Source organism: Podarcis tiliguerta (assembly GCF_965153285.1).
Source record: "Podarcis tiliguerta genome assembly, chromosome: 18".
Lineage (NCBI taxonomy): Eukaryota > Metazoa > Chordata > Lepidosauria > Squamata > Lacertidae > Podarcis > Podarcis tiliguerta.
Window position 1 is genome coordinate 8,021,050 of NC_139551.1, and position 26,911 is coordinate 8,047,960.

The following is a 26,911-nucleotide window of genomic DNA, read 5'->3' on the forward strand; positions in this document are numbered from 1 at the left end:
GCTCGTTCTTGACATGTCTTCAAGAGGTTTGTTCTTCCCAAATTCCAAGAGGCTTAAATAGAAATGAATCAAAGAACACAAAATTCCATTTCAAATTCTGAATTGCTTTCTCTTTTTTTGTTTAAGGCAGGGCGGTCCAACATGTCAACTGGAACATCTTCTGATTGTGTGAACATGTGAAAGTCCAAGAAAGGAAACAGTATTATGGAATTTCCATGTAGAACCTCTTGTCTTCCTTCTTCTGTTACGCCGCAACTCACTTAAAAACACTGTATTTCCCCTATGGTAACTTTTAAACTGCCTTCACTATTCTCCCTGATCACACAATCATATATTACAATCTGTGCTACAGGTAGAAATCTTTTGCTTTCATACGTGATGCTAACATTTCTTCTAGTGCATTTGTGAAGCTAAATAGAAATTATTATTATTTTTCTCTTAAAAAAAAAGAACATTTCAGGTCTAGAGGAAGCAACTGCGAAACGAAAGGCGTTACTTCTCAGAGCTAACAATAAGGGTTACCGTAGGTTTAAAATCTTTATGAACTTTGGAATGATGTCGATTGTTGACTACTCAGTAATGTAAGAAGTCTAGTTAGTTAAAGTCCTGGGCCTTTTCTCCACCTCATTTTAAAAACCAGCAAGAAGAAATTAATCGAAAGGTACCTGGCTCTGATTGTTGCTCTCCCAAGTCCTGAAAGAAGAAAAGGGTGTGGTGTTAAATGGCGCAAAAAAAAAGGCCTGAAGTTGGTCATACAGTAAGCCCGCAACCTATGCACATTTAACTTGTGCACACTCAGTATTATGCACTTGGCAAAAAAATAATATTAAAATAAAAATGACGGGGGGTGGGGAAGACTTCAGCAATCCCACCTGCCATGGCACCTAATGTGTTTTCACTATTAAAAATTCTTGCTTCAAGGCCAATCCCCAAAATGTAAGCCCCCTGTAAGTTGAGGGCTTCTTGTGCTGCATTAAAGTGCAATAATATGCATTAGTATGTACAGTTCTGCACCATAGACTGTTGAATCCAAGCAAGGCGATGCCCTATTGCATGGAACTTGTAGCCCTCCAGATGCTGTTGAACTTCCAACTACAGTCGTGCCTTAGATCACAAACGCCTTGGTACTCAGACGTTTTGGCTCCCGGACGCCGCAAACCTGGAAGTGAGTGTTCCGGTTTGCGAACGTTCTTTGTAATCGAACATCCGATGGGCTTCCGATTGGCTGCAGGAGCTTCCTGCAGCCAATCAGAAGCTGTGCTTTGGTTTCTGAACGTTTTGGAAGTCAAACGGTATGACTGTACTAACAGCCCCAGGCAGCAGGGGAATGATGGCTGAAAAGGACAAATATTGGGGTCTGCTACTTAAAGCGTTTCCCACCTTCGCTACAGTCTAGCCCCGCAGATCTTTGATCGGTCACAAAACAAGAGACTTCAGTCAAGCAAAGAAGCAAATCAGCAGCCAGTAGGCCTGATAGCTTATTTCATAGGTAGGTAAACAAAGGCCCGGGGGTCGGATCTGGCCCAATCTGCAGACAGTCTGGGAATCAGCGTGTTTTTACATGAGTAGAATGTGTCCTTTTATTTAAAATGCATCTCTGGGTTATTTGTGGGGCATAGAAATTCCTTCATCCCCCCCCCATATAGTCTGCCCCCCCCCACAAGGTCTGAGGGACAGTGGACTGCCTCCCTACTGAAAAAGTTTGCTGACCCCTGGTTTATTTGTTGCAACAAAGGAAGAAGCCCAGCACAAAGGTTACATGAGTCTTTAAAGGTTTCCCCAGTTTCCCACATTACATTTTTCAGTGTCATAAAAACAGCCACCAAGTTAGACACCTTACTTTATAGAGTATAAACATGGCTGGCCCCAAGCCCAAGAAGCTTCCAATCTAAGTTTTAACTCTAGAAAAGTAACAGAGGGAGGAGAGGGAAAGGCAAATAAGGGTATACTGTGTAATTATTTCAGGCTTAGGAGATGGAAACTAGAGTGTGTGTCAAAGATTGTGGACAGGATTTAGGCCCATAACTATTGTCCCCGATACAGGAAGCAAATTCAATGCAGTAATTTATTACAGCTGTGAAATAAGTTTATAGTTTCCAAAGAGCCTATGATTTCTGTGAAGCTGGTTATAATTGCTCAGAATCATAGAATTACAGTACAGTGGTACCTCGGGTTACATATGCTTCAGGTTACACACACTTCAGGTTACAGACTCCGCTAACCCAGAAATAGTACCTCGGGTTAAGAACTTTGCTTCAGGATGAGAACAGAAATTGCGCTCCGGTGGTGTGGTGGCAGCAGGAGGCCCCATTAGATAAAGTGATGCTTCAGGTTAAGAACAGTTTCAGGTTAAGAACGGACCTCTGGAACGAATTAAGTACTTAACCCGAGGTACCACTGTATAGTACCTAACCCTAACCCTAGACAGGAGTGCCTGGCGTGCTCTGGTCCATGGGGTCACGAAGAGTCGGACATGACTAAACGACTAAACAACAACAAACCACTGTACAGAGTTGGAAGGGACCAGAGGGTCATTTAGTCCAACCCCCTGCAACGCAGGAATCCCAACCAAAGGATCCATGGCAGACGGCCATCCAACCTCTGCTTAAAAACCTCCAAGGAAGAAGAAGCCCCCACCTCTTCTGGGAGTCTGTTCCACTGTCTAACAGCTCTTACTGTCACAAAGTTCTTCCTGATATTTAGTCGGAATCTTCTTCTTTGTAACTTAGTTTGGGTCCCACCCATCTTCCACGTGACAGCCCTTTAGATATTTGAAAATGGCTATCAGTCTCCTCTTAAGGCTAAATATACCCAACTCCCTGAACTGTTCTGTTCCTCATCTTGGTCACCCTCCTCTGCACATGTTCTAGCTTGTGGATATCCTTAAATTGTGGTGCTCAGAACTGGACACAGGATTCCAGGTGTGGGCTGACCAAGGTAGAATGAAGCGGGACTATTACTTAAAAGCTGTGTGGATGTGTGGTACTTAAAACCTTATGGATATGAATATACTATAACTTACATGAATTGTGTGGGGAAACCTCTGTTAAAAATCTCTGAATAAGATTTCCAGTAGTTAAGCAGTTAAGCAGCAATGGCTCTGAGGTCCTACTACTTTTTGTTTTCCTCTCTACAATTAGCATAGACAGGAAAAAATAAAAGTATGTGATCTTTGCTGTGGCAAGTAAAATTATCCGTCTTGGCCATCAGCTTCTAGCTTTAAACATGACAGAAAATAAAAACACAATAAAAAAATATAGAGGGCTCAATCCAACTAGGTTCTATTCAGCATAGATTCGAGTTAGTCACATCCATTAATTCTATCTGGCCAACTTCAAGCATGGCTTACACCAGATAACAAGTTTCTCTCGAATAATAATTTGGTTAATAGTAAATAATGTTGAATATAGGCAATGACCGATTTATGCATGTCTGATTGATGCACAATTGTGCAGTGCCAAAATGCTTTACATGGGCCTCGCCAACGCGTGGGGGTCCAGAACGTGACCCCCACATAAAATGAGGATAGCCTGTATATTTTAGCTCTGCAGATAATCTCTAACCTGAATCGGTACCCCAGCCAGATTAATGGGGATAAGATACTTTTCTATATCAAGGAAAAGCCAATCTGATAGCTTTTAAAATATGAATGTTTACAATTTTACCTGTTAGGCACAAGCAATTTTCACCTTGTGAAAATAGTCTGCTCTAGTTTATCTAGTCACTATCAGATCTTGCTTCAAACTATCAGTCACAAACATTTCATCATTGTCTGTTGGGTCAAGATAGGGAAGAAGAAAGGAACAACAATGAAAAAAGAAGCAAAGGCCAACTTGCCAAGTTTGAAAGTTCCTATACTCTCATTGTCACAAATGGTCACGGCTGCTAGTCATGTGCCTTAATTTCAACAGGTCTATTCTGAATTGACAAATGTTGGGTACAACGCATTGCCTTGATTTAAATCAGTCCCAGCTGTTTATGCACTGAGGTTACCATTCACACTAGGAAATGAGAGCTCAGAAACCTTTTGATTCGGCTTGCATGGAAGCTAAATATTAGGTGAAGCCAACATCAAAACACAGTCTCTATTACAACAACTAAAGCAAAGTAATTTGCTAGCTCAGGGCTCCAGAATATGATCAAGCTGACAGGTGTTGATCAAGAGACAGGTACATTACCTTCACTGCAGTTAAACCAGGTGAAGTAGCGTCAAGCAGATCATCAAGTTCTTCACCATTCTCCTAAGAGAAGAAAAAAAGGTATTCCTTACAGACTAAAAATGCTTAGAACTACCAGTGCTTGAAGCGATGATATAAGAAGTCACAAAAAGAGTTAACTGTTACCAGCCAGCCTTCCTTTCTTTACCGAACCACAAAATGCTTGCAAACATTCCAATTTCTGAAGTGAAGGCGTGGGCAACACAATGCTGACACAAAAGGACACAGAGTGAGGAAGAGAGACTACCTGTGAAGGTTAAGAGGGCTTGTGTTGTTTGAACCACAAAACAAAACAAAAAACATTCCAAGGGAAGAATAGTGATTAGACTGGGGTGTGCAGGGCTAAATTTTCCACTAAACCAGCACAAATCTTGGGTTTGCACCACAAGAGGAGATGCCACCAACCAATTACTGACCTCGCTTTCCATTAGCTGTTCAGGAAGTTCTTTCATTTCCGCATCAATGTTATCTTTGTCAGAGTCGAGAAGGTTCTCAGAGCTGTAGTCATCTCCACAATCAACAGCACTGGTGTTGTCTATTTCGGCTTCGTCTAAAATGCTAATATCCATCACATCCATATCCTGGATGTTATCTGAACTTGCTTCAATATCCTCCTGTAAAGGGGGTGGGGTGGGGTAAATAAAAAAGGAAACTGCAATGCCTGTAGCTTGAAAACAGAGCTTGAAAGGAACACTAAGTCACTTTTCTCCTTCCCCTTACCTGTTCATCTCTGGAGTTTTCCTCCAACCCGTTATCTTCTCCACCTTCTTCCTCTGGCTTACGCCCTAAAAACCAGCAAACAGATTGGAGGCTCATCAGGTGTTTTCCAGGCACTGTGCAAAGTTTTATTTATTTATATACATACATTCATACATACACACACACACACATATATATATGAATGACACAGACACACACACACACACACACGGCCCTGCCCTCAAGTCTTACAATCTAGTAGACACCTCATAAACGGAGAGAGATATGATGTGGGGGAAGTGGAAGACATTTAAATCTAGGTGCCCAAACTTATACATGCTATGCATTTTGCAAATAACTAAATAAAATATTTGTATAGCTGACCCAGAAAATCCAAACTAGCACAAAATCTGCACACGCTAACGAGCTGGTCTAGAAAGAGAACAGCTGTTCACAAGATAAAAAAGCAAATTCAATCTGCAAGAGGGCCAAGAGTGCAAGCACATCCATGCCATTCCATACCTTTCACTGTTCTTTTGGGAGTTCTTTTGCCAGGGCTCTCAGCCACCACAGGAATTTCATCAGGATTTCCCCCTTCTTCCTCAATGGTCTGTTAGGAAAAAAAGATTGTGTGCATTTCAGAAACAGCAAATGTCTTATTTTATATTACTTGCATATTTTGTAGGATTCTCTGCAACGAAGCTCAGCAACGCCAAGTCTGCCCTGCATTCAAGAAAGGCAGTATTCATTCTGTCTTCATGATGTACACCTTTCACTGCATCCCTAAATTTCACCACTCTTACTCAGGACAATTAACCACTTCCTACCCCCATACCAAAGGGACGTGGGTGGCACTGTGGGTTAAACCATAGAGCCTAGGACTTGCCAATCAGAAGGGCGGCGGTTCAAATCCCCGCAACGTTGCTCGGTCCCTGCTCCTGCCAACCTAGCAGTTCAAAAGCACGTCAAAGTGCAAGTAGATAAATAGGTATCACTCCAGAGGGAAGGTAAATGGCGTTCCCGTGCGCTGCTCTGGTTCGCCAGAAGCGGCTTAGTCATGCTGGCCACATGACCCAGAAGCTGTACGCCAGCTCCCTTGGCCAGTAAAGCGAGATGAGCGCCACAACCCCAGTCGGTCACGACTGGACCTAATGGTCAGGGGTCCCTTTACCTTTACCCCCACAGCACCTTCTGTTTTTTCCATTTTAACATGCCATTTTTCTTCCTGCTCCCATCATCTGGCCTTCCTTCCTCACAGCCCATTCCTACTTGCCACCCCACTTCTCCCACTCCCTATTTCTCTCTTCTCACCCCTGCCACAAACACATCCTCCCTGTCCACCACTGTCTTCTTTCCTTTGAAACCACCCCTTAATCTCCTCCTCCCTTCCCCCCCCAAACTTCTTTTTTCTTCCTCCCTCTCCCCCCCCCCCGGAGCAACCCCAATCCCCCTTTCATTTCAGTTATTTCAGTACAGTATCACCCAATCCCAACTTCAAACGCCTTCTTCCCATAGCAAATCCCCTCTTCTTTACTTTCTCCTTCCTTGTGATTCCACTCACTGTATGATCTCATTCTCTCATCATCTACCCCACAGCAACCCCAGCGCCCCTCATCTCATTTACCTCTGGGTCATCTAATCTGTCTTTTAAATGGAGCCTTCTCCACCCCAGCCAGTCCCATCACCAGCACCTTGCTCCCTTTAATTCTACCCATCTCATTGACTTCACCATCTCATTGACTTCACCATCATTCAACCTACTTCTCTCTCCCCCCTGCCCAACCTGCCTATTTTCCCTTTCTATCTTGTCATTCGACCCTCAATCCCCTCCCCAGTTCTCTCCCATCCTTCACATGACTGTATTGCGGGTATTGTTTTCGTTTGTTACTGTGGTGTGAACTTTTGTGTTTCTATATTGTAAGTCTTCACAAGGAAGCTGTGCCTGGAGGAAGAACTGTGAGGGGGGAGACTCCATCAGGCAAGGCCTCTTTCCACCTGCCTTGCTCCACCCTCCAGTCTCTGCTTCTTATTTTGTATTGTATTATTTTGTGCACTGTGGTTTGCTGTTGTTTTATTGACTGGAGTTTAGAAATTACTTATTGTAATTGTTGAGTGGATTTCTGTTTAATTTTGAAATGCTGATATTTAATATTTTATACTATTTTACTTAATGTTGAATGTTATTTTATTTGCATATTGTATATTGTATTATGCATATTGTCTTATTTATATGATGTTAGCCGCTCTGAGCCTGGCTTTGGCTGGGGAGAGGGGGATACAAATAAAATTTATTATTGTTGTTGTTGTGTTCCTTGGATGACAAGCAGCATAGGATCACCATCATCTGATCCCATCTGTAGGAGCCCCCCCCCCCCCGCCCCACAACTGACAAACCCCAACCCCACCTCCTTCTCCCTCCTTTTAATTCTACCCCTCAATCCCATCTTCTCCCCCTACAGAAACCAAAATCCTTTCTTATTCAATTTGCTGGTTTTGACCTTTAAAGCCCCTCACGGCCTAGGTCCCAGGCCCTAAGGAAGTTAGATTAGCTTCAACCAGAGCCAGGGCCTTTTCAACACTGGCTCCGGCCTGGTGGAACACTCTGCCTCATGAGACCAGGGCCCTGCAGAATCTGATTTCTTTTCGCAGGGCCTGTAAGACAGAGTTGTTCTGCCTGGCCTTTGGCTTGGAATCAACTTGATCCCCTGCTCTCTCCCCCCCCCCTCGTTTTCCTTTTCTCCTTCTGTGATGGAACTCCTATCTGGGGACTTCCCTGACTTTTTTTTTGGCCCACGTAAGACCAGTCTGGATAGTTGGCCTTGGTGAAGATTTGACATTTTTATCCCCAAAAAGTTTTTGATTTGAGTTTCTACTGAAATGAGGCTGCATCTTAATGTTGTATTTTAATCTTGTTTTTAAGTTGTATTTTAATCAATTGTTTTTATACCTGGTGTTAGCTGCCCTGAGCCCGGTCTTAACCTTCTTTCCTTTGATTCCACTCAATCCCTGCTGCCCTGAAAGAACCCCAATCACATATTTACTTCTGAATCATCCAATCCCCTATTTAGATGTCTACTTCCGGCTCCCCCTTGCAGGAAACCAAAGCCCAACATCCTAACTTTCCTCCCCAAACCAAACCCATAACTCTCCCTCTCTTTTTATTCCTTCTCTTGTTCCCATTATCCTACCCGAAACCCCAATACTCCCTCATCTCATTTGCCATAATCCAACCCCACATTTAGGACCCCCCTCAAAAGTCCATCACCTTCATTCTACTCTAAGATTCCATTCCTGAATCCCACCCTGCCCCCTGCAGCATCCCCAAACCTGCCTCATTTACTTTAGGGTCATCTGGTTTTCTATAAAAAGGAGACTCCCTCCTGCACCCCCCAAAAATCCCATCACCATCTTCTCCATCCTCACCAAAATCCAAACCCTATCATCATTATTATCATCGCCCCCCTTCCCAGCAAACTCCATCTCATTTACGTTACCAACATCTAATGCTGCACCAGGTTTAGAAGCCTCCTTCTCCCCACACCCCGCCAGTAAATCCCATCATCATAATCTCACCCACTTAATTCCACCCTCAACCCCCCTTTCAATGACCCCCAACCCATCATCTTATTTACTTCAGGGGTCACTATGGATGTGAAGGTCCGGAATAACAACAACACAGTATGAATATCATTTAATTTTTACTCCTCCCCAAGGAGCCCAGGGTGGCAAGCAAGATACATGATTAAAAAACAAAAGCAAATAGGTGGGGGAGGGGGATAAACAGTCCCCCTCCCCACATATCATTTGCTTATGGGGCACTGGGGATATGAGCACCTGGGAAAACAATAATATTAAGGGTTTATAATTAACATTTACGTACACCCCCAGGGAGGCACACAAGGTACATAACTGAAAAATAAAAACAAAGCAAATATCGGAGAGGGGGACACCCACAACCTCTCATTTGCTTAAGGGGAACTAGGGATGTGGGCACCAGGAAAAACCAGTAACACAGTGTTAGCATTTATATTTACAGGGAGGTTTCTAAATGTCTGAGGGTTTTTTCTGTGTTTTGTTATTTCGTTGGAAGTGGCCTGGAGTGGCTGGGGCAACCCATATGGACGGCATATAAATAATAAAATTACTACTATGATTATTGGAGCCCAAGGCGTCAAAAGAGATAGACGGTTTTTAAAACTTAAAAACAAAAAACAGAATTAATCCCCACCCCCCCCAAAACCCCTGCGTCTTCACATCACTACAGACCCCCGAAGCAATGATGATGATGTGCGGGTGTGAAAACAAAAAAATAGGGGGGGTCCTCCCCCCTTCCCCCAATCTGAAGTAGAGTCAAGGAAAACAAGTTCACATCTGTAGCCTTTTCCCCAAGGTGGAAAAAAACAAAAAAAAACTGCGCCATTAGAAAAACAAGAAGAATCAGGGCGGGGGGGGGGGGGAAATAAAAGGAAAAACTCCCCCCCCAAACCCTTTTCCCCAGAAGCAAATGCGAGTGGTGGTGGGGAGACACATTAAAATGGGGGAGCAGGAAAATGGACCCCACCACTCTTCCATGTTTCCGTTTATATTTTGTTTATTGAATTTATATGCGGGGAGACACACAGGAAAATGGAGGAGGAGCCAGAACCTGGACTCCCCCCCCCTTCCATGTTTCCGTTTATATTTTATTTATTTATTGAATTTATATGCCGGGGGGGGGGGGAGACACACAGGAATACGAGGGAGGGGCAAGAACCTGGACTCCCCCCTTCAATGTTTCCGTTTATATTTTATTTATTCATTGAATTTATATGCCGGGGGGGGGGGACACACAGGAATACGGGGGATGGGCAAGAAACTGGACTCCCCCCCCCCTTCCATCCATGTTTCCGTTTATATTTTATATATTTATTGAATTTATATGCCGGGGGGGGGGGGAGAGACACACAGGAATACGAGGGAGGGGCAAGAAACTGGACTACCCCCCCTCCATGTTTCCGATTATATATTCATTGAATTTATATGCGGGGGGGGGGGCACACAGGAATACGAGGGAGGGGCAAGAACCTGGACTCCCCCCCCCTCCCATGTTTCCGTTTATATTTTATATATTCATTGAATTTATATGCGTGGGGGGGGGAGACACACAGGAATACGAGGGAGGGGCAAGAAACTGGACTCCCCCCCCTTCCATGTTTCCGTTTATATTTTATTCATTTCTTGGATTTATATACCGCCCTATATACCCGGAGGTCTCAGTATTATCGTCGGGGGGGGGGAGGCTTCCTTTCACTCTCCGTTATTCAGAAGCAAACGGGGGGGGGGAGAGACACACAGGAATACGAGGGAGGGGCAACAAACTGGACCCCCCCTTCCATGTTTCCGTTTATATTTTATTCATTTCTTGGATTTATATACCGCCCTATATGCCCGGAGGTCTCAGTATTATGGTCGGGGGGGGGGGCTTCCTTTCACTCTCCGTTATTCAGAAGCAAACGGGGGGGGGGATGTTGGGTTGGAAATAACGGGGGGGGATGTTGGGTTGGAAATAACGGGGGGGGATGTTGGGTTGGAAATAACGGGGGGGATGTTGGGTTGGAAATAACGGGGGGGGGATGTTGGGTTGGAAATAACGGGGGGCGGATGTTGGGTTGGAAATAACGGGGGGGATGTTGGGTTGGAAATAACGGGGGGCGGATGTTGGGTTGGACACACACAGGACGAGAAACCGCGGGGGGGGTGGTTTGTGCTCCCCCCCTTCATGTTTTCGTCCCCCCCCAAACCCGGCCTTCACGCCACCCTTTCAGACGAGGCGTTTATGGGGAGAAAAAGAGCCCCCCCCCCGCCCCACAACTCACGCTGCGGAGGCGCTCGAGGAGGACGCTCTTGTTGCCGCCGGTGTCCAGATTGCGGCGCTTCAGCTCGGCCCGCAGGTCGATCACCCGAAGGTCGCTCAGGCGGCGCGTCGACCCGGCCGGCGAGGAGGCCCCCGCCGCCGGGGATGCGGCCCCCGCCGCTTTGCCCGCGCTGAGGGGGCACGAAGGGAGGAGGAGCGCCGCCGCCGCCGCCGCGTCGTCCCCCCCGGCAGGCGGGGTCTCGCTCCCCTCAGCGGCTGCAGCTGCCATGGAGCCTCGAAGCCAAGCGCGACGGAAAGGGCAGCAGGAGGAGGAGAGGCGCCGCCGCTTTTCCCCTCATGAAAAAAAGCGGGCGCCGCGGGGGAGGGAGATGCGGGCGCCGAGTCCCCTCAGACAAAATGGCGGGAAGGCCCGACGACGACGACGCCGTAAGAGGGGAGGGCGAGTGCGCACGCGCGGAGGACGCGCACGGACGTCGGTGGGGGGGAGAGGAGGAGGAGGAGACGTCTGCGCTCGCTATAGAGCAGCGCGGGTAAGGAGGTGGGCGGGGAAACGCGCCATAGATTCCCGCGGAAGGGCATCTCCTAGAGCGGCTGCTTCCGGTTGTAGGCCGCCGCCAGCCGTAATCTGGTAGCTTCTGGGAGCTTAAGAACTACAACTCCCATCAGCCCCCCTTGGGACCATTGGCTTTGGGGCTGATGGGAGTTGTAGTCCAGGGGGAAAAACACTAAGGCGGCAACTTGATTAATGGATTCCGTTTATATCCCACTTTTGTTCTTCCAAGGAGGGCAAGGTGGAGCACCTGGTGTCACCTTCCCAACAAGGTGCACGGCTCTGAGCTGGTCTTTCAATGGGTTTCTCAGGTGCATTCTTGGCAGCCATCTTTTCTCAAGAGACAATGGAAGAGTGTGCTTTTGTGGGGTGAAATAAATAAATTAAGGTCTTATGTCTATAATAAAGGTACCAAGCAAACACGTACATAGATATACAGTGGTACCTCGGGTTACATACGCTTCAGGTTACAGACTCTGCTAACCCAGAAGTAGTGCTTCAGGTTAAGAACTTTGCTTCAGGATGAGAACAGAAATCGTGTTCCGGCGGCAGGAAGCCCCATTAGCTAAAGTGGTGCTTCAGGTTAAGAACAGTTTCAAGTTAAGAACGGACCTCTGGAACGAATTAAGTTCCAGAGGTACCACTTTATTGTTGTTTAGTCATTTAGTTGTGTCCGACTCTTCGTGACCCCCTGGACCAGAGCACGCCAGGCACTCCTGTCTTCCACTGCCTCCCGCAGTTGGGTCAGACTCATGCTGGTAGCTTTGAGAACATTGTCCAACCATCTCTTCCTCTGTTGTCCCCTTCTCCTTGTGCCCTCCATCTTTCCCAACATCAGGGTCTTTTCCAGGGAGTCTTCTCTTCTCATGAGGTGGCCAAAGTACTGGAGCTATCAGCTTCAGGATCTGATTTCAGGGCTGATTTCCTTCAGAATGAAGAGGTTTGATCTTCTTGCAGTCCATGGGACTCTCAAGAGTCTCCTCCAGCACCATAATTCAAAAGCATCCATTCTTTGGTGATCAGCCTTCTTTATGGTCCAGCTCTCACTTCCATACATCACTCCTGGGGAAACTATAGCTTTAACTATATGGACCTTTGTAAAAAAAATGTAGTATAAACACTGATAACTGGGAAACACTGACCTGCGAACGCTCCAACTGGAGAGCAGCCGTTACCAAAGGTGTCATTTATTATAGTACTTATTGCATTATTACATCTGGTTATGACATTAATATCTCACTTTTCCTACTAAGGAGGTCAGGGAGGTCCTCTCACTCCTCATCACAACAGTAATTTAAGGGTAATGTACTGTTGAGGGACTGTGCCCAGGTCAAGGTGATTCATGGAGCTTCATGGCTGACCAAGGATTTGAACCCTGGTGAAATATACTCAGAGTCGCAAAGTGATTTCATGCTCTTTATTCAGCTCATAGCGGTGAGGAGGAATGAATGAAAGTCCCCTCAAAGTATCTGCTTTATATACATTATTTACACAATGGGCTGCACATGATTGGCTAATTCCGGAATTCTACTGTAAGCCAATCAGGTTGTGGATTCACTTCTATCTGGAGCATGATTGGGTGGTTCCTGCCAACCAATCATACTGCTGCATTGTTCTAGGACCAATCCGATTGCTGCATTCTGAATCCTATTGTTCTAGGACCAATCAGACCGCTGCTTTTTGGATCCTATTGTAGCAGGAAACCCCCCCCCCCATCATTCAGTTTGTACAGACTTCACGCACACTCACACTCACACACTACATACGCTACACTTCTGTTATAAATTCATAGAAAATCAACCATACATCAGATTTGCACTGTTCCACTTTTATTTTACTCCATGAAGGAAGGAGTACAAAATTGGGAAGGTTTGATACAGGCCACCATAATTCCTTGAGCATAGCAGCATATTCACAGGAGCCCTGCCCAGTTGCTATGCCAACCCTGATGGTCTCACACAGAAAACCATCAACCCTGCATACAGGAGTGGATTCAACACGGACTATAACAAAAGAACAGTGATTGGATTCCCCCTCAGGGGGCAGGAAACTGCAACTACCTTTTGTCTTCAGAAAATGACTCATGGGAGGGGGGAAAGAGGGGAACCAGCCAGGTGACAGGACACTCAGGTTACCACCACAACTCCTCCCTCAACCCCTCCTTTCTGTAAAGTATGCATGATGTTTCTGGGGGTGGGCTTGACCTAGAGGAGGGGAATTTCAAAAGTTTTTATAAGGTCTTGCACACCATGGTTCTGGGTCTTTCCTCTCTCCTGCGAGTGAGGGGAACACCCTGCTGCAACAGTACAATAAAGGCCAAACCTACAGGCTGCTGATTTGCTCCAATTTACTCTGGTTGGTGTCTGTACTTTTTGTCCAAGGGAGCCCTCGGATTTTTCCGGTAACACTATTGTTCTAGGACCAATCAGACTGCTGCAGTTTGGATCCTATTCAACTCAGTACACAACACCTGGTCTGCCAGATCCTGAACTAACCCAGGGATGGGAAGCCATTTGCAGCATAAGGACCACATTCCCTCCTGAGGGGGCCACACGCCCATGCTGGGCGGGGCTGGAGGCCACAGTAGGTGGAGCAACAGGTGTTAATTTAGCCTTCCTACAATAGGCTAGTTTCCACACCCTCCCTCCCTATCCTTCATCCAGGCAAGAAGATTTTCCGACTTTAAGAGCTTTTTAAATTTCACAGCGAAGCGCCCTGTAATCTTTTGAAGAGTGGTATGTACATTTAATGAATAAAATAAGGATAATGATTGCAGCTAAGCAAAAAACAAAAACCCAACACTGAAGAGGAGGCGCTTTCTTTATTTTGCTTTTTCATTTTGTATTTTTTTGCTGAAGGGTGGTATACAAATTTAGTAAATAAGCCAACCAGGGCCAGTGAGGGATTTGGCCTGGGGAAAAGCCCTGAGGGCCACATAGATCCTAAGGGCTGCATATAATTCCCCATTTTTTGCCATAGGCAAGCCATATTACGAATGCAGTTTTCCTTGCACAAGTCTTGTAATGTGAAAAATAAACTACTGTTTTATGTGCAGGGGAAACGCCCTTTCACGAGATTGACATGTGCTATTAACATTATAATACCAGAGTGGTGCATGCTCTGGTTATCTCCCACTTGGACTACTGCAATGCGCTCTGCGTGGGGCTACCTTTGAAGGTGACCCGGAAGCTACAACTAATCCAGAATGCAGCAGCTAGAGTAGTGACTGGGAGCAGCCGCCGAGACCATATAACACCACTCCTGAAAGACCTATATTGGCTCCCAGTACGTTTCCGAGCACAATTCAAAGTGTTGGTGCTGACATTTAAAGCCCTCAATGGCCTCGGTCCAGTATATCTGAGGGAGCGTCTCCACCCCCATCGTTCTACCCGGACACTGAGGTCCAGCTCCGAGGGCCTTCTGGAGGTTTCCTCCCTGCGAGAAGCCAAGTTACAGGGAACCAGGCAGAGGGCCTTCTCGGTGGTGGCGCCCACCCTGTGGAACGCCCTCCCACCAGATGTCAAAGAGAACCACAACTACCAGACTTTTAGAAGACATCTGAAGGCAGCCCTGTTTAGGGAAGCTTTTAATGTTTGATGTATTGCAGTATTTTAATATTCTTTTGGAAGCTGCCCAGAGTGGCTGGGGAAGCCCAGCCAGATGGGCGGGGTGTAAATAATAAATTATTATTATTATTATTATTATTATTATTATTATTAGCTTTGCCTCCTGCTGAAGGAGATGCTTATTATAATAATTTATATGCCTTCAACAACAAAAATTCCCTAAGCTGGTTACACAGCTCAATTAAAGCTTTTAATGTTTGATGTATTGCAGTATTTTAATTTTTTTTGGAAGCTGCCCAGAGTGGCTGGGGAAACCCAGCCAGATGGGCGGGGTATAAATATATTATTATTATTATTATTATTATTATTATTACTACTACGGCATATTTGGTTGTGGTTGCTTTTGTTGAACTGAGGCTGAGAGAAAAGTGATTTGCCCACCCATGGGGCTTTTCCAGGACAAAATGCTACTGATAATTGTTGTTGTTGTCTAGTCGTTTAGTCGTGTCCGACTCTTCGTGACCCCCTGGACCAGAGCACGCCAGGCCCTCCTGTCTTCCACTGCCTCCCCCAGTTCGGTCAAACTCATGTTTGTAGCTTCGAGAACACTGTCCCACCATCTCGTCCTCTGTCGTCCCCTTCTCCTTGTGACCTCCATCTATCCCAACATCAGGGAAGGGAGCCTTCTCTTCTCATGAGGTGGCCAAAGTCTTGGAGCCTCAGCTTCAGGATCTGTCCTTCCAGGGCTGATTCCCTTCAGAATGGATCGGTTGGATCTTCTTGCAGTCCATGGGACTCTCAAGAGTCTCTTGTCCCTTAAATCACCCCCCCCACCACTTTCCCTATTACGCATGCGCGCAAAGCAGCCAGTTTCCTTCCCGCCTGGGCTCGCTCAACCAATGGCGCCTGCGCCAGAGCGGATCGTGCACTCTGAGCATGCGTCGCCGCGGGCCCCGCCTGCTCTGCGCCTGCGCGTAGAGCTGCGGCCGCCATTTTGTGCGTAGCGAGAGGAGGCGCGCGCCGCGCAAACCGCCACTTGAATTTTTTTGCTGTATTTTAAATATTTCTTTCTAAAGAAAAGCAGTTTTTGGGTTTTTTTTATTAAAAAGAGCCGAGGAGGCAAGTTCCTTCCGATGGCGGCGGAGAACCTGGCCGGCGAAGCGGCGGTTCCCCTCAGCGGCGGCAGCGAGTCGGACGTCTCCTTCGGGGCGACGCGTCGCCTGAGCGACCTGCGGGTGATCGACCTGCGGGCCGAGCTGAAGCGGCGCAGCTTGGACAGCAGCGGCATCAAGAGCGTCCTCCTCGAGCGGCTCAGGAAGGTGAAGAAGCGTCGGCGGGGGGGGGGGGGAGATTAAAAACGCGCCGGCGTGCAAGAGGTTAAATGCATACTGCGCGTGCGCCTCCGGTGGCCTTAGCCCTCCCCCTCCCTCCTGTGGATCTATAGACTCCGAGCAACTAGACGCCCTTTGGGAGCGCGGTATTCCGAGTCCGCTTAGGTATCGATCTCTGGTTGCCTGTAAAAAGTCGAGTGTTGGCACCTCTGCCCCGAAGAGGCTACAGTCTACGGGTATCCCGAGCGCTGTCACGTGGAAGATGACGACAACAACAACATATACTAATTATAGTAATGTTATTGTTTATACCCCGGCCATCTGGCTGGGTTTCCCCAGCCACTCTGGGTGGCTTAGCAGTGTTTCCCAACCTTGGGCTTCCAGCCGCTTATGAACTACAATTCCCATCATCTCACTGAAGCTCATGAAATGTTATATTTAATAGTGTGTGTTGTAGCAATGTATATATATGTACAGATTTGTGTATATTTATACATGCACATACATAGAAGGGAAAGTGATAAAAACAGGAGTCAACAGGCAATGAAATGCAGAAAGTATAGTATGCAGAGCTTAGTGCATTTTTTCTGTACATTTGTGTGTGTGTATAATGCAAAAGTACAGTCTGATAAGTGACAGTTAACAGAACAGCAGTAATTTGTGACAGCTAATAATAATAATGATAATAACAATAGTAATTTTATTATTTATACCCCACCTACCTGGCTGAGTTTTCCCAGCCACTCTGGGTGGCTCCCGACAGAGGATTGAAAACAGAATAAAACTTCAAATATTAAATATTTCCCTAAACAGGGCTGCCATCAGATGTCTTCTAAATGTTGGATAGTAGTTTATATTCTTGACATCTGACAGGAGGGTGTTCCACAGGGCGGGTGCCACTACTGAAAAGGCCCTCTGCTGGTTTCCTGTAACCTCACTTTTCGCAGGGAGGGAACCGCCAGAAGGCCTTTGGAGCTGGACCTCAGCTGGACCGGACTGAACGATGGGGGTGGAGACGCTCCTTTGGGTATACTGGGCCGAGGCCATTTAGGGCTTTAAAGGTCAGCACTTTGAATTGTGCTTGGAAACGTGCTGGGAGCCAATGTAGTCTTTTGGGACCGGTGTTATATGGACTCAATGGCCACTCCCAGTCATCAGTCTGGCTGCCGCATTCTAGATTAGTTGCAGTTTTTTGGGTCACCTTCAAAGGTAGCCCCATGTAGAGCGCATTGCAGTAATCCAAGCAGGAGATAACTAGAGCATGCACCACTCTGGCAAGACAGTCTGCAGGCAGGGAGGGTCTCAGCCGGCGTACCAGATGGAGCTGGTAGACAGCTGCCCTGGACACAGAACTTACCTGCACCTCCATGGACAGCAGTGAGTCCAAAATGACTCCCAGGCTGTGCACCTGGTCTTTCAGGGGCACAGTTACCCCATTCTGAACCAGAGAGTCCCCCACACCTGCCCCCCCGTCCCCCCAAAACAGTACTTCTGGCTTGCCAGGATTTAGCCTCAATCTGTTAGCCGCCATTCATCCTCCAACCGCCTCCAGGCACTCACACAGGACCTTCACTGGTCCTGATTTGAAAAAGAGGTAGAGCTGGGTATCATCCGCATACTGATGAATGGACAGCCCGAACCCCCTGATGATCTCTCCCACCGGCTTCATATAGGACAGGACCCTCACCCCCCAACACTACTTTCTGAACACGGCCCAGGAGGAAGGAGTGGAACCACTGTATAACAGTGTCCCCAACTCCTTCCTTTAGACGGTCCAGAAGAATGTCATGGTCGATGGTATCAAAGGCCGCTGAGAGATCCAGCAGAACTAGAAAACAGCTTTCACCTTTGTCCCTAGCCCGCCAGAGATCTGATGATTCCTGCTTCAAAATCTTGCAGTGTAGTTATTTTGTCCTGAGAAGGGCCATGGGCTTGTCCTGAAGAGTGAGTTGTAAAGTACCGTATTGTTTGCTCTATAAGACTCACTTTTTCCCTCCTAAAAAGTAAGGGGAAATGTGTGTGCGTCTTATGGAGCGAATGCAGGCTGTGCAGCTATCCCAGAAGCCAGAACAGCAAGAGGGATTGCTGCTTTCACTGTGCAGAAATCCCTCTTGCTGTTCTGGCTTCTGAGATTCGGATTTTTTTTTTTCTTGTTTTCCTCCTCCTAAAAGTAGGTGCGTCTTGTGGTCTGGTGCGTCTTATAGAGCGAAAAATATGGTAAATGCTTAACCCTATGTTCTTTTAACAGGCTGTTGAGGAGGAGGGGGGAGACCCTGAAGAGATTCCAGTAGTGACAGAAATAACCCCAAAGAAGACGCCCAAGAGGAACAGCAAAGGTATGCCGGGGAATAGCGGAGGAGTTCTGCTTGCATGTGTAGGGTTAACTTGCCTGTAGCTGTGACTCCCCTAAAATGCTGAGAAAGAGCATTTGCTTAAGACACAGTGTCTGGACAAATCACAGAGTTGTGCTCAAGAATTCCTATATCAAGCAGTCAGTTACCCTCCGCTTCCCCTTTAGTCTGAAGCAGCATTGAAATATGTTTACTGCTTCATTTGCTGTATGTATTCAGTTTATGACCTGCCTAATCTTCTAGGCAACTTACATCAAAACAAATAAAAATGCCAATCGGCATATTTAACAAAGCGAAAACTAAAAACAAAACAAAACACCCCCCCCCCCCAGATTTTTGCAGATACGTTGCTTTTTCTGGTGGGTTTTTCCTTTTCCTATTGGTGAAATGCATTTATTTAATTATTACTCATGTATGCCATTTAGATATCGCCCTTTAGCCTAAAAGGCCGCTGATTTGGAGCAGACTGTTCATCATCAACCAGTGAGTCAGGACCCGCTGCTGTGTTGCAGCCTGATCTAGGTTGGGTGGCAGCGGTAGCACACTTTGCCGTACATACGGCAAAGCATTTAGCAACGGATCTCCAAATGGATGTTTGGGTTGTAGTGAAAAATGGCAAAGGGTATTGGGGTAGATATTGCATTGACCCATCTTGACAACATTGTGGGCCTTATTTATTTGTGAAATTTATACTCCACTTTTCCTCCAAGGAGCTTGAGGTGGCATACATAAAGGTAAAGGTAAAGGGACCCCTGACCGTTAGATCCAATCGTGACCGACTCTGGGGTTGCGGCGCTCATCTCACTTTATTGGCCGAGGGAGCCGGTGTTTGTCCGCAGACAGCTTCCGGGTCATGTGGCCAGCATGATTAAGCAGCTTCTGGCGAACCAGAGCAGCGCATGGAAACGCCGTTTACCTTCCCGCCAGAGCGGTACCTATTTATCTACTTGCACTTTGATGTGCTTTCGAACTGCTAGGCTGGCAGGAGCAGGGACTGAGCAACAGGAGCTCACCCGTCACAGGGATTCGAACCGCCGACCTTCTGATCGGCAAGTCCTAGGCTCTGTGGTTTAACCCACAGCGCCACCCGCGTCCCTTGGTGGCATACATACTTTACTCCATTTTTATCATCAAAACAAACCTGGCTGAGAGTGAGTGATTGGCTGAAGGCCAACCTGTTTGCTTCGTTGCTGATTGGGAATTTGACCCCTGGTCTCCAAGGTCCCTAGTCCAGCATTTACCTTTACCTTTAACCTAGTCCAGCATTCTTTAATCATTACCGTATTTTTCGCCCTATAGGACGCACCGGCCCATAGGACGCACCTAGATTTGGGGGGGGGGGAATAAAGGGGAAAAAGATCCCCCCGCCAGGCGCGGGGCTGGGGCGGGGGAAGCCCGAGCTTCCCCCTCCCCCAGCCCCCAGAACGGGACCCAGAGCGATGCCGAAGCTGCGTGCAGCTTTGGCCTCGCTCTGGGAGCTTGCGGGGCTGGAGGAGGGGGAAGCCCTCCGCCAGCCTTCTAACCAATTTGGAGGACAGCGGGAAAGGCGCGCTGCGCCTCTCCCGCTGTCCCCCGAGTTTGCGGGGCTGGCGACGGGGAGGAGCAGGTTTCTCCCCCCCGCCAGCCTTCTAACCAAGTCAGGCTTCTCCCCCCCAGTTTGTGGGGCTGGCGGTGGGGCTCTTCTGAAGCCTGGAGAGGGAGAGGGATCGGTGCGCACCGACTCCTCTCGCTCTCCAGGCTTCAGCGAAAGCCTGCATTTGCCCCACAGGACGCACACACATTTCCCCTTCATTTTTGGAGGTGAAAAAGTGTGTCCTATAGGGCGAAAAATACGGTACTTCCCTGGCTTTCTGCTTAGATCCAGAGTTGTTAGTGAGGACTAGGACTTAGTTTGACCTGATTCTATTTACATTTTTCATTTGCATTACAGAATGGGCCCTGAATAAAGATTATTCTGTCTGTCTGTCTGTATGCATGCATGCGTTTTAATAACCCTTATCTTACTAGGGCGTAGACCAGAGGAAGAGGGAGTTGAAGACAACGGGCTTGAGGATGACTCTGGAGATGGGCAGGTACAACCAGCTTTGCAGCTGCACAGTAACAGTTCTGCCTTGGAGTCCTGACGGCAATTATATATACGGCCTTTTTCTCTCTTCACAGGAGGATATTGAAGCAAGTTTGGATAACTTGCAGGATATTGACATGATGGATATAAATTTGTTAGATGAAGCTGAAATAGATAACGGCAGTGGTGTAGATGACTGTGCTGATAGTAGACTTGGCTCCTCCTCTGAGTCTGATAGTAAAGAAAATGCTGGTGCAGAAAGGAGAGAACTTCCAGAACAGCTTTCAGGATGTCCTGTAGGTAACATGGAGGCACTTCCACATATGTCAGACATTAAAGAAGAATCGAGAGAAATACCAGTAGCCATGGTATGCATCTCTTTTAAAAAATACATGCCGTCCGAATAATCGCCACAACTTCCCTTAATTTTCTTAAAGTGGAAATAATTTGGTTGTTGTTTTTTTAAAAAATCCCATTTGATTTTTGCCCTCCCCTTGTGTTTATCCAAAGCCGTTGCATTTTTTTTTTTACTAAAACCTATAAGCTTTAAATGCATGCATCGTAAACGTTGCAGTAGAAAGATTCCAGAAATAGTTTTTTTTAAAATGGTTAAAATTTTTTCTTTCTTTTTCTTTTCACATGCATTTCCATTTGCTCATCTTCCTGTGTGTCTGGAGGCCTTTGCCGAATGCAGCCCAGCTCAAGTTTTGCTTGAAGCAAAACGGTTCTGAGCAAGCCGTTTGTTGTCCTTAGAATCAGGACACTTGAATCTCTCAAGAATTGATAGCCAGCTTAGCTCCTCTATACTTGTAGTTAACAAAAGAAATCAGGGGTTGTATCTTATGTATGTTCTACTCCAGAGTAGATCTGGTGAAATGAACGCACATGGCCAGCTTAAATCTTAGTGGGTCTCCTCTTTGCTGAACTTAATTGCATGCAACCCCAGAAGCGTGTCATTCTGTGCAGATTTAAGCAAGCTTGGGATTTAACCATTGTTAGAAACTGAGATATGAAAGCTAGGAGCTAAATGGCACATGGGCGCAACAACGGAATGTCTAGGCACACGTTTTAGTAACAAGAATACAAAGCTGAAAATGAATGAACTGCAGCTAAAATATTCCGTTCATTTTTCACATGGTCTAGTCCTTCCCCTGCCCACCCCCCCTAATATTCTTAAGAGGATCTCTTCTTCAGTCTTCAGACAGTAGCTGGAAGTGGGGAGGCAGAAAAAGGCCCTCCTATCCTTTCTACTCTGCAGTTTTAATCTGAAATCTTATTCACAGTACTGCACCCAGAGCTCAGAAACCGCTCACGCTAATGAAATTCCCTATCGCAAAACGCGCCTAGAACAATGAGAGTTTCGAACACTGGATCTAGCGCTAGGCCCGCCAACTTCAAAAGGAATTTATGATTCCAAAGCCAGGTGTTTAGAATTGGGGTGCCAGGGATGATTTCCTTTGTAAAGCATCTTAACTTCTCTGAGGTCTTGGGGGGGGGGCAAGAGCTAGTTTAGTTCAGGGAGTGCTTGGATTTGGGAGACGTGGGCTTGAATGTTACCTCTGCAAGTGCTTACCTGTGCAAAGCAAACGTGCTGGGGAATCGTTACTTTAGGGTGTATGTGTGTGCATGAAATGCTGAGGCCAGGCCTTAGTATATGGGATCCACAGTTTCAGTTGTGGCAAAACGTGCGCACCTGCCCACACTCTGGAGCACTGGTTTTAAAACTTAAAGGCTTATTAGGGCTTATTCTTGTACTTCAGAGTCCACCTGGAGGCCAAGCTGAGTTTCTCTTCCCTCACCAGCCTTGCCCTGGGTAGAATAGCATTGTCTCATGTCCCTTGCAGTTTGGGGTAGCACTGCTAGTGGTTTAGACAAAACCTACCGGGGGTACATTTAGGTCCTGTTTCTTTAATGCAGCACCGTTTACAGTGGTGCCCCGCAAGACGAATGCCTTGCAAGACGGAAAACCCGCAAGACGAAAGGGTTTTCCGTTTTCAGAGGCGCTTCGCAAGACGAATTTCCCTATGGGCTTGCTTCGCAAGACGAAAATGACGAAAACTTTTGAGTTTTTTTTCCGCTCCCCAACCCCTTTTTCTGAAGTGCTAAGCTGCTAAGAGCCTTTTAGCAGCTAAACCGCTAATCCCTTAAGCCTTAAAAAGGCGTTAATAGCCCTTAAACTAATAGCGCTAATCCGCTAATGGGCTTGCTTCGCAAGACGAAAAAACCGCAAGACGAAAAGACTCGCGGAACGGATTCTTTTCGTCTTGCGAGGCACCACTGTAGTTTAGTTTTTTTTGTGGGTGGAGAGACCAGTGGTTTGCTTCCGTGCTAAGCAACATCCTCTTACTGTGTATATAACAGGTGACTTAGAGAGGAGGTGAGAGGGAAGAATCTGAAGGCATGATGTGCCCTGGAATATGGGAACTGAAGAAGCTGCCTCATATTGAGTCAGTCCTTTGACCCATCTAGCTCAGAATTGCCTGCACTGACTGGCAGCTGCTCCCTAGAGTTTCCTTGCTCGACTTGGAGTTGCCTGGGATTGAACCGGGAACGCCCTACTGCTCAGCTGTGGCCCTTCCCCATTAACCCCATTAAAACCATTAACCATTGCAGCAACATCACTCAAAGAACTTGCTGTCATTTTTCATCGTTGTCGTTTTTTTAAATCCCCCCAGTTTCGTTTACCATTGTTCTTAAAGAGGTAGAAAATATGATTTAACTACCAGCTGGTTAGGGGGGGTGAGGTGGCAACTAAAGGGCAGTTGGAGGGGGTCTCCCTATTTCCGATTCATTCTTGGTTTTCAGTGAAGAAACTGTGGTGTTTCAGGAAGTTTGACGCTGTTCTTCACTGCTTATAGGTGGAAGGCGAAGAGGCCAGAAACGCTCTCGATCTGGTGCCCTCTGATTTTACAGATGTGAAGGTAACTCTTTTCTTTCCTCTCTCTGTGTGTCTGGATAGATAGACGTAGAATAGACAGAGAATAGATATGTAGAAAGAAAGAGCCATACATTCTGGTGGCAGCAAATAGGATGGGATTCATTCAGCTAAAGAACCATGGTTCATTGGGTTAAAAACAATTGCGGTAGCTCTTTCGCCTTTGCTGCTCAGCCATCATTGTGGCGTTGAGATTGTGGGCTGTACCCGAAGCTTGCCTGACTAACCCTGATGGGCAGGACTAACTTGGGTTACATTAATTTAAATGAATCTACATAGTTTCAGACAACCCAGAGATGGGACAAAGCGTACAAATGGTTCACGCTAGCCACTGAGTCATCGCTGGGGAAGTTGTTATGCTGTTGCGGCAGATTTTGCGTCGCGTTGACTTTTCATCTTGCCGTACAATGGAGTTTTGTAACCTTTGCTTGTTTCCACCCTTCCCCTGTTTATTATTTTAATAGGAGCTCGAAGAATTTCCCTTGGAATCAGGTACTGATACTTAAAAACAAAACAAAACACCTTGCTCTCCCTGGCCCTTAACCTTCCACATAGATTTTGCACACAAATCCCTTTAGTTACTCTTTTTAGGTTTTATTCCACTAGTATCTGTGGTTCACTTATTCGTAACTGGCGCAAAGTCCAGATCACACACACACCCACACACCAAAAAAAAAAAAAAAGGGAGAAAAAGCCACAGAGATTGGAAATCTGGTCATATCACCAGATCTGCAACAGCATCCTATGATTAATATGGCCCAAGACCAGTCTTTCAAGACAGCGGTTTGCTTTTAAATCCCTTAATTGGGGAGTACACTGAGCTTAATGAGCAATTCCTGTGTGCAGAGCAGATCTTGTGATATTACCCAGTGCCTTGGTTCTGTAACTTTGACTAGAATCAGCAAAGGCAGGGACCCCAATTGCAAAGTGGATTCTTGGAAAGACGGAAGATGGAAATTCCCATCACTTGCTTTTCTGGACTATGAATGTCTTCTCATTCCCACCTGAAGTTGTTCTTGGTGTTCACGTACGGACTGGTCTCCTTGAAAGAATTCCAGTAGAATAAATAAATAAAATCCGGGAGTTGAACTGTCTGAAAGAGAATCCGTGCAGTCTGTATAAGCGTCATGGACTTTCAAAGCTCATTTCTGGGGAGAGAAAAAAATGTGGAAAAACGGAAAGCAGCACAACCGCGCGAAGACAAATGAGGAGCAAGCTGGGAACGCCGCACATAAAAGGTTTTTCTTCTCTCTTTTCAGGCGTTGCCTTGATAGCCATGTAAGACTGAAGTTAGCGTTAGGCATTTGAATGTGGTATACCCAAGGGGTTTTCCAATCTCTGTGTAGCCTTAGCCGTTCTCTCAGTGTTAAGTCTGGCAGCCATGCCCGTTCCGCATTTGTCTTTGCTGTGTTTCCCTGGTGATTAAACCTTGTGCCATTCTATTCCTGTTAAATCCATAGAAAATGAGAAAATGCTCGACATTTTGGGTGACACTTGTAAATCTGAGCCCCTTAAAGAAGAAGCTCCTGAAGCAGAGCAGGCACAGGAAGAGAATATCTCGTTGCCGGTCAAACAAGAAGCCCAGGAAGAGGAAGACACACTTGCCCCTGCCGTCGCTCAGTCGGACGAAGAGCTTTTAGATACAGACAGCCAGTCAGGCCAGGCTGCGGCCAGGAGCGAGGAGGATGAAGCGAAGCACTTAGTGGTAGCGAAAGGGGAGCCGAGCGAAGAGACAGTAGAGGAAGCTAACCTGGACTCTGACTCTTTAGCGGTAGAGAGCAGGTGTGGTGGTGGAGGAGGAGGAGGAGGAGGAGGAGGAGAAGGAAGTGGTGAGAGTAGCAAAGCAGCCCAAACTCTGGAAGCCAGTAGTGAGGAAACTGCGGAGAAGGACGCAGGTTTCCAGGTGGTTAGCCAAGATGCCGAGAAGATGGAACCCAAGGCTAATTGTGAGGAAGAGTCCTCTGCCCAAGAGGGTGGTGATCAGAACACGAGGTTTGTTTTTTCTCCGTTTTAGACCAGATGCTCTCTTTTTTTCTTCCCCGTTGGTCGTTTATGAATGCAAATGCGCTGTGAATTCCTCCAAAGGGGCCCTGTTGCAAGGGCCTTAACCTGATGATAGCTTGTTCCAAATAAAAATCTTTTCCTTTTTTTTTTTTTTTTAGTTGTCCTTGCGCACCTTTTTTGTAGAACGTGGCTCGCTATGTTCTCCCCCTCCCCAGCCCATTTCTCATTAAGCATTTATTTTATTTCTCAGTTTTGCAAGTTGACCTTTGTCCACTCTAAGTGGTAGCTCTGTTTCATCACCTCTGACCCTCCTTGTTGAGTTCTTAAAGATACCCCTTAAAAAGGGTTAATTCCTTTCACATTGTTTTTCTGGTAGGTATCTGATCATAGCAGACACAGCCTTGTGTGCTCTTTTTCTCATGGCCTCATTCTTGTTGAGTAAAGTTCTCTGTTTCCCCCCCTGTCTTTAGCTCTAATAAGGATGCAGAGTCTAAAAGTGCTTCAAAGGATGAGAAAGGTAAGCTGTAACAACGATTCTTTGCTGTCGTCATTCATAAATGTAAAAAGGTAAAGGTACCCCTGCCCGTACGGGCCAGTCTTGACAGACTCTAGGGTTGTGCGCCCATCTCACTCAAAGAGGCCAAGGGCCAGCGCTGTCCGAAGACACTTCCGGGTCACGTGGCCAGCGTGACATCGCTGCTCTGGCGAGCCAGAGCCGCACACGGAAACGCCGTTTACCTTCCCGCTAGTAAGCGGTCCCTATTTATCTACTTGCACCTAGGGGTGCTTTCGAACTGCTAGGTTGGCAGGCGCTGGGACCAAACAGCAGGAGCGCACCCCGCCGCGGGGATTCGAACCACCGACCTTTCGATCGGCAAGCCCTAGGCACTGAGGCTTTAACCCACAGCGCCACCCGCGTCCCTAGTCATTCATAGTTATCCTCAAATCCTACTTGCAGGTAGCGACCAGAATCCAACTAAACTCTGAATCGACCCGTTGACATTAACGGATCTAAATGAATTTCCATTAATTTCAGCAGGTCTACTTCCAAGTGTGACCAAGTGGGACACTTAAGTTTCTCTGAAAGAGTAATTTGGTTAATATTAAATGGTCAACTTCTAACTTGAATCGGCGCTTCTACCAAATGGGTGGAAGACAATGGGACATTCCCCTGCTATATAAAGCTCACTTCCACACACATAGACAGTAAAAAAGGAGAAGAAGATTGTTTCTAAAATATAAATGCCTACAAAGTTCTCCAATCCTCTTTGCACGTAGTGGGTAGTATCACTAAAGCTATACATGGAATAGACACGTTGAAAGCTAGCCATATCTGTGG

At 46.6% G+C, this 26,911-nt stretch overlaps 2 protein-coding genes across 4 annotated transcripts in view; one reads left to right on the plus strand and one right to left on the minus strand.

The window, feature by feature from the left end:
* The window catches only part of LOC310668327 (scaffold attachment factor B1-like), a 40,737-nt gene extending 29,519 nt beyond the window's left edge, over positions 1 to 11,218 (minus strand). The window contains exons 1-6 of the mRNA XM_083421455.1: positions 10,772 to 11,218; positions 5,439 to 5,526; positions 4,938 to 5,002; positions 4,634 to 4,831; positions 4,179 to 4,241; positions 666 to 693 (exon numbers count right to left, since the gene is read on the minus strand). Coding sequence (XP_083277581.1) covers positions 666 to 693; positions 4,179 to 4,241; positions 4,634 to 4,831; positions 4,938 to 5,002; positions 5,439 to 5,526; positions 10,772 to 11,038 — 709 coding nt within the window. The 5' untranslated portion in view covers positions 11,039 to 11,218. The remainder of the gene's footprint in view (positions 1 to 665; positions 694 to 4,178; positions 4,242 to 4,633; positions 4,832 to 4,937; positions 5,003 to 5,438; positions 5,527 to 10,771) is intronic.
* A 4,600-nt stretch (positions 11,219 to 15,818) lies between these two features.
* The window catches only part of LOC310668323 (scaffold attachment factor B2-like), a 40,103-nt gene continuing 29,010 nt past the window's right edge, over positions 15,819 to 26,911 (plus strand). Inside the window, exons 1-8 of one of the 3 annotated variants that reach the window (XM_083421441.1) lie at positions 15,858 to 16,205; positions 18,466 to 18,553; positions 20,576 to 20,640; positions 20,729 to 21,001; positions 23,492 to 23,554; positions 24,033 to 24,060; positions 25,029 to 25,560; positions 26,043 to 26,089. In XM_083421441.1, the coding sequence (XP_083277567.1) occupies positions 16,020 to 16,205; positions 18,466 to 18,553; positions 20,576 to 20,640; positions 20,729 to 21,001; positions 23,492 to 23,554; positions 24,033 to 24,060; positions 25,029 to 25,560; positions 26,043 to 26,089 (1,282 nt within the window). In that variant the 5' untranslated portion in view covers positions 15,858 to 16,019. Of the gene's footprint in view, positions 16,206 to 18,465; positions 18,554 to 20,575; positions 20,641 to 20,728; positions 21,002 to 23,491; positions 23,555 to 24,032; positions 24,061 to 25,028; positions 25,561 to 26,042; positions 26,090 to 26,911 lie in introns of all 3 variants that reach the window. The other 2 variants (XM_083421442.1, XM_083421443.1) reach the window with 2 other exon arrangements.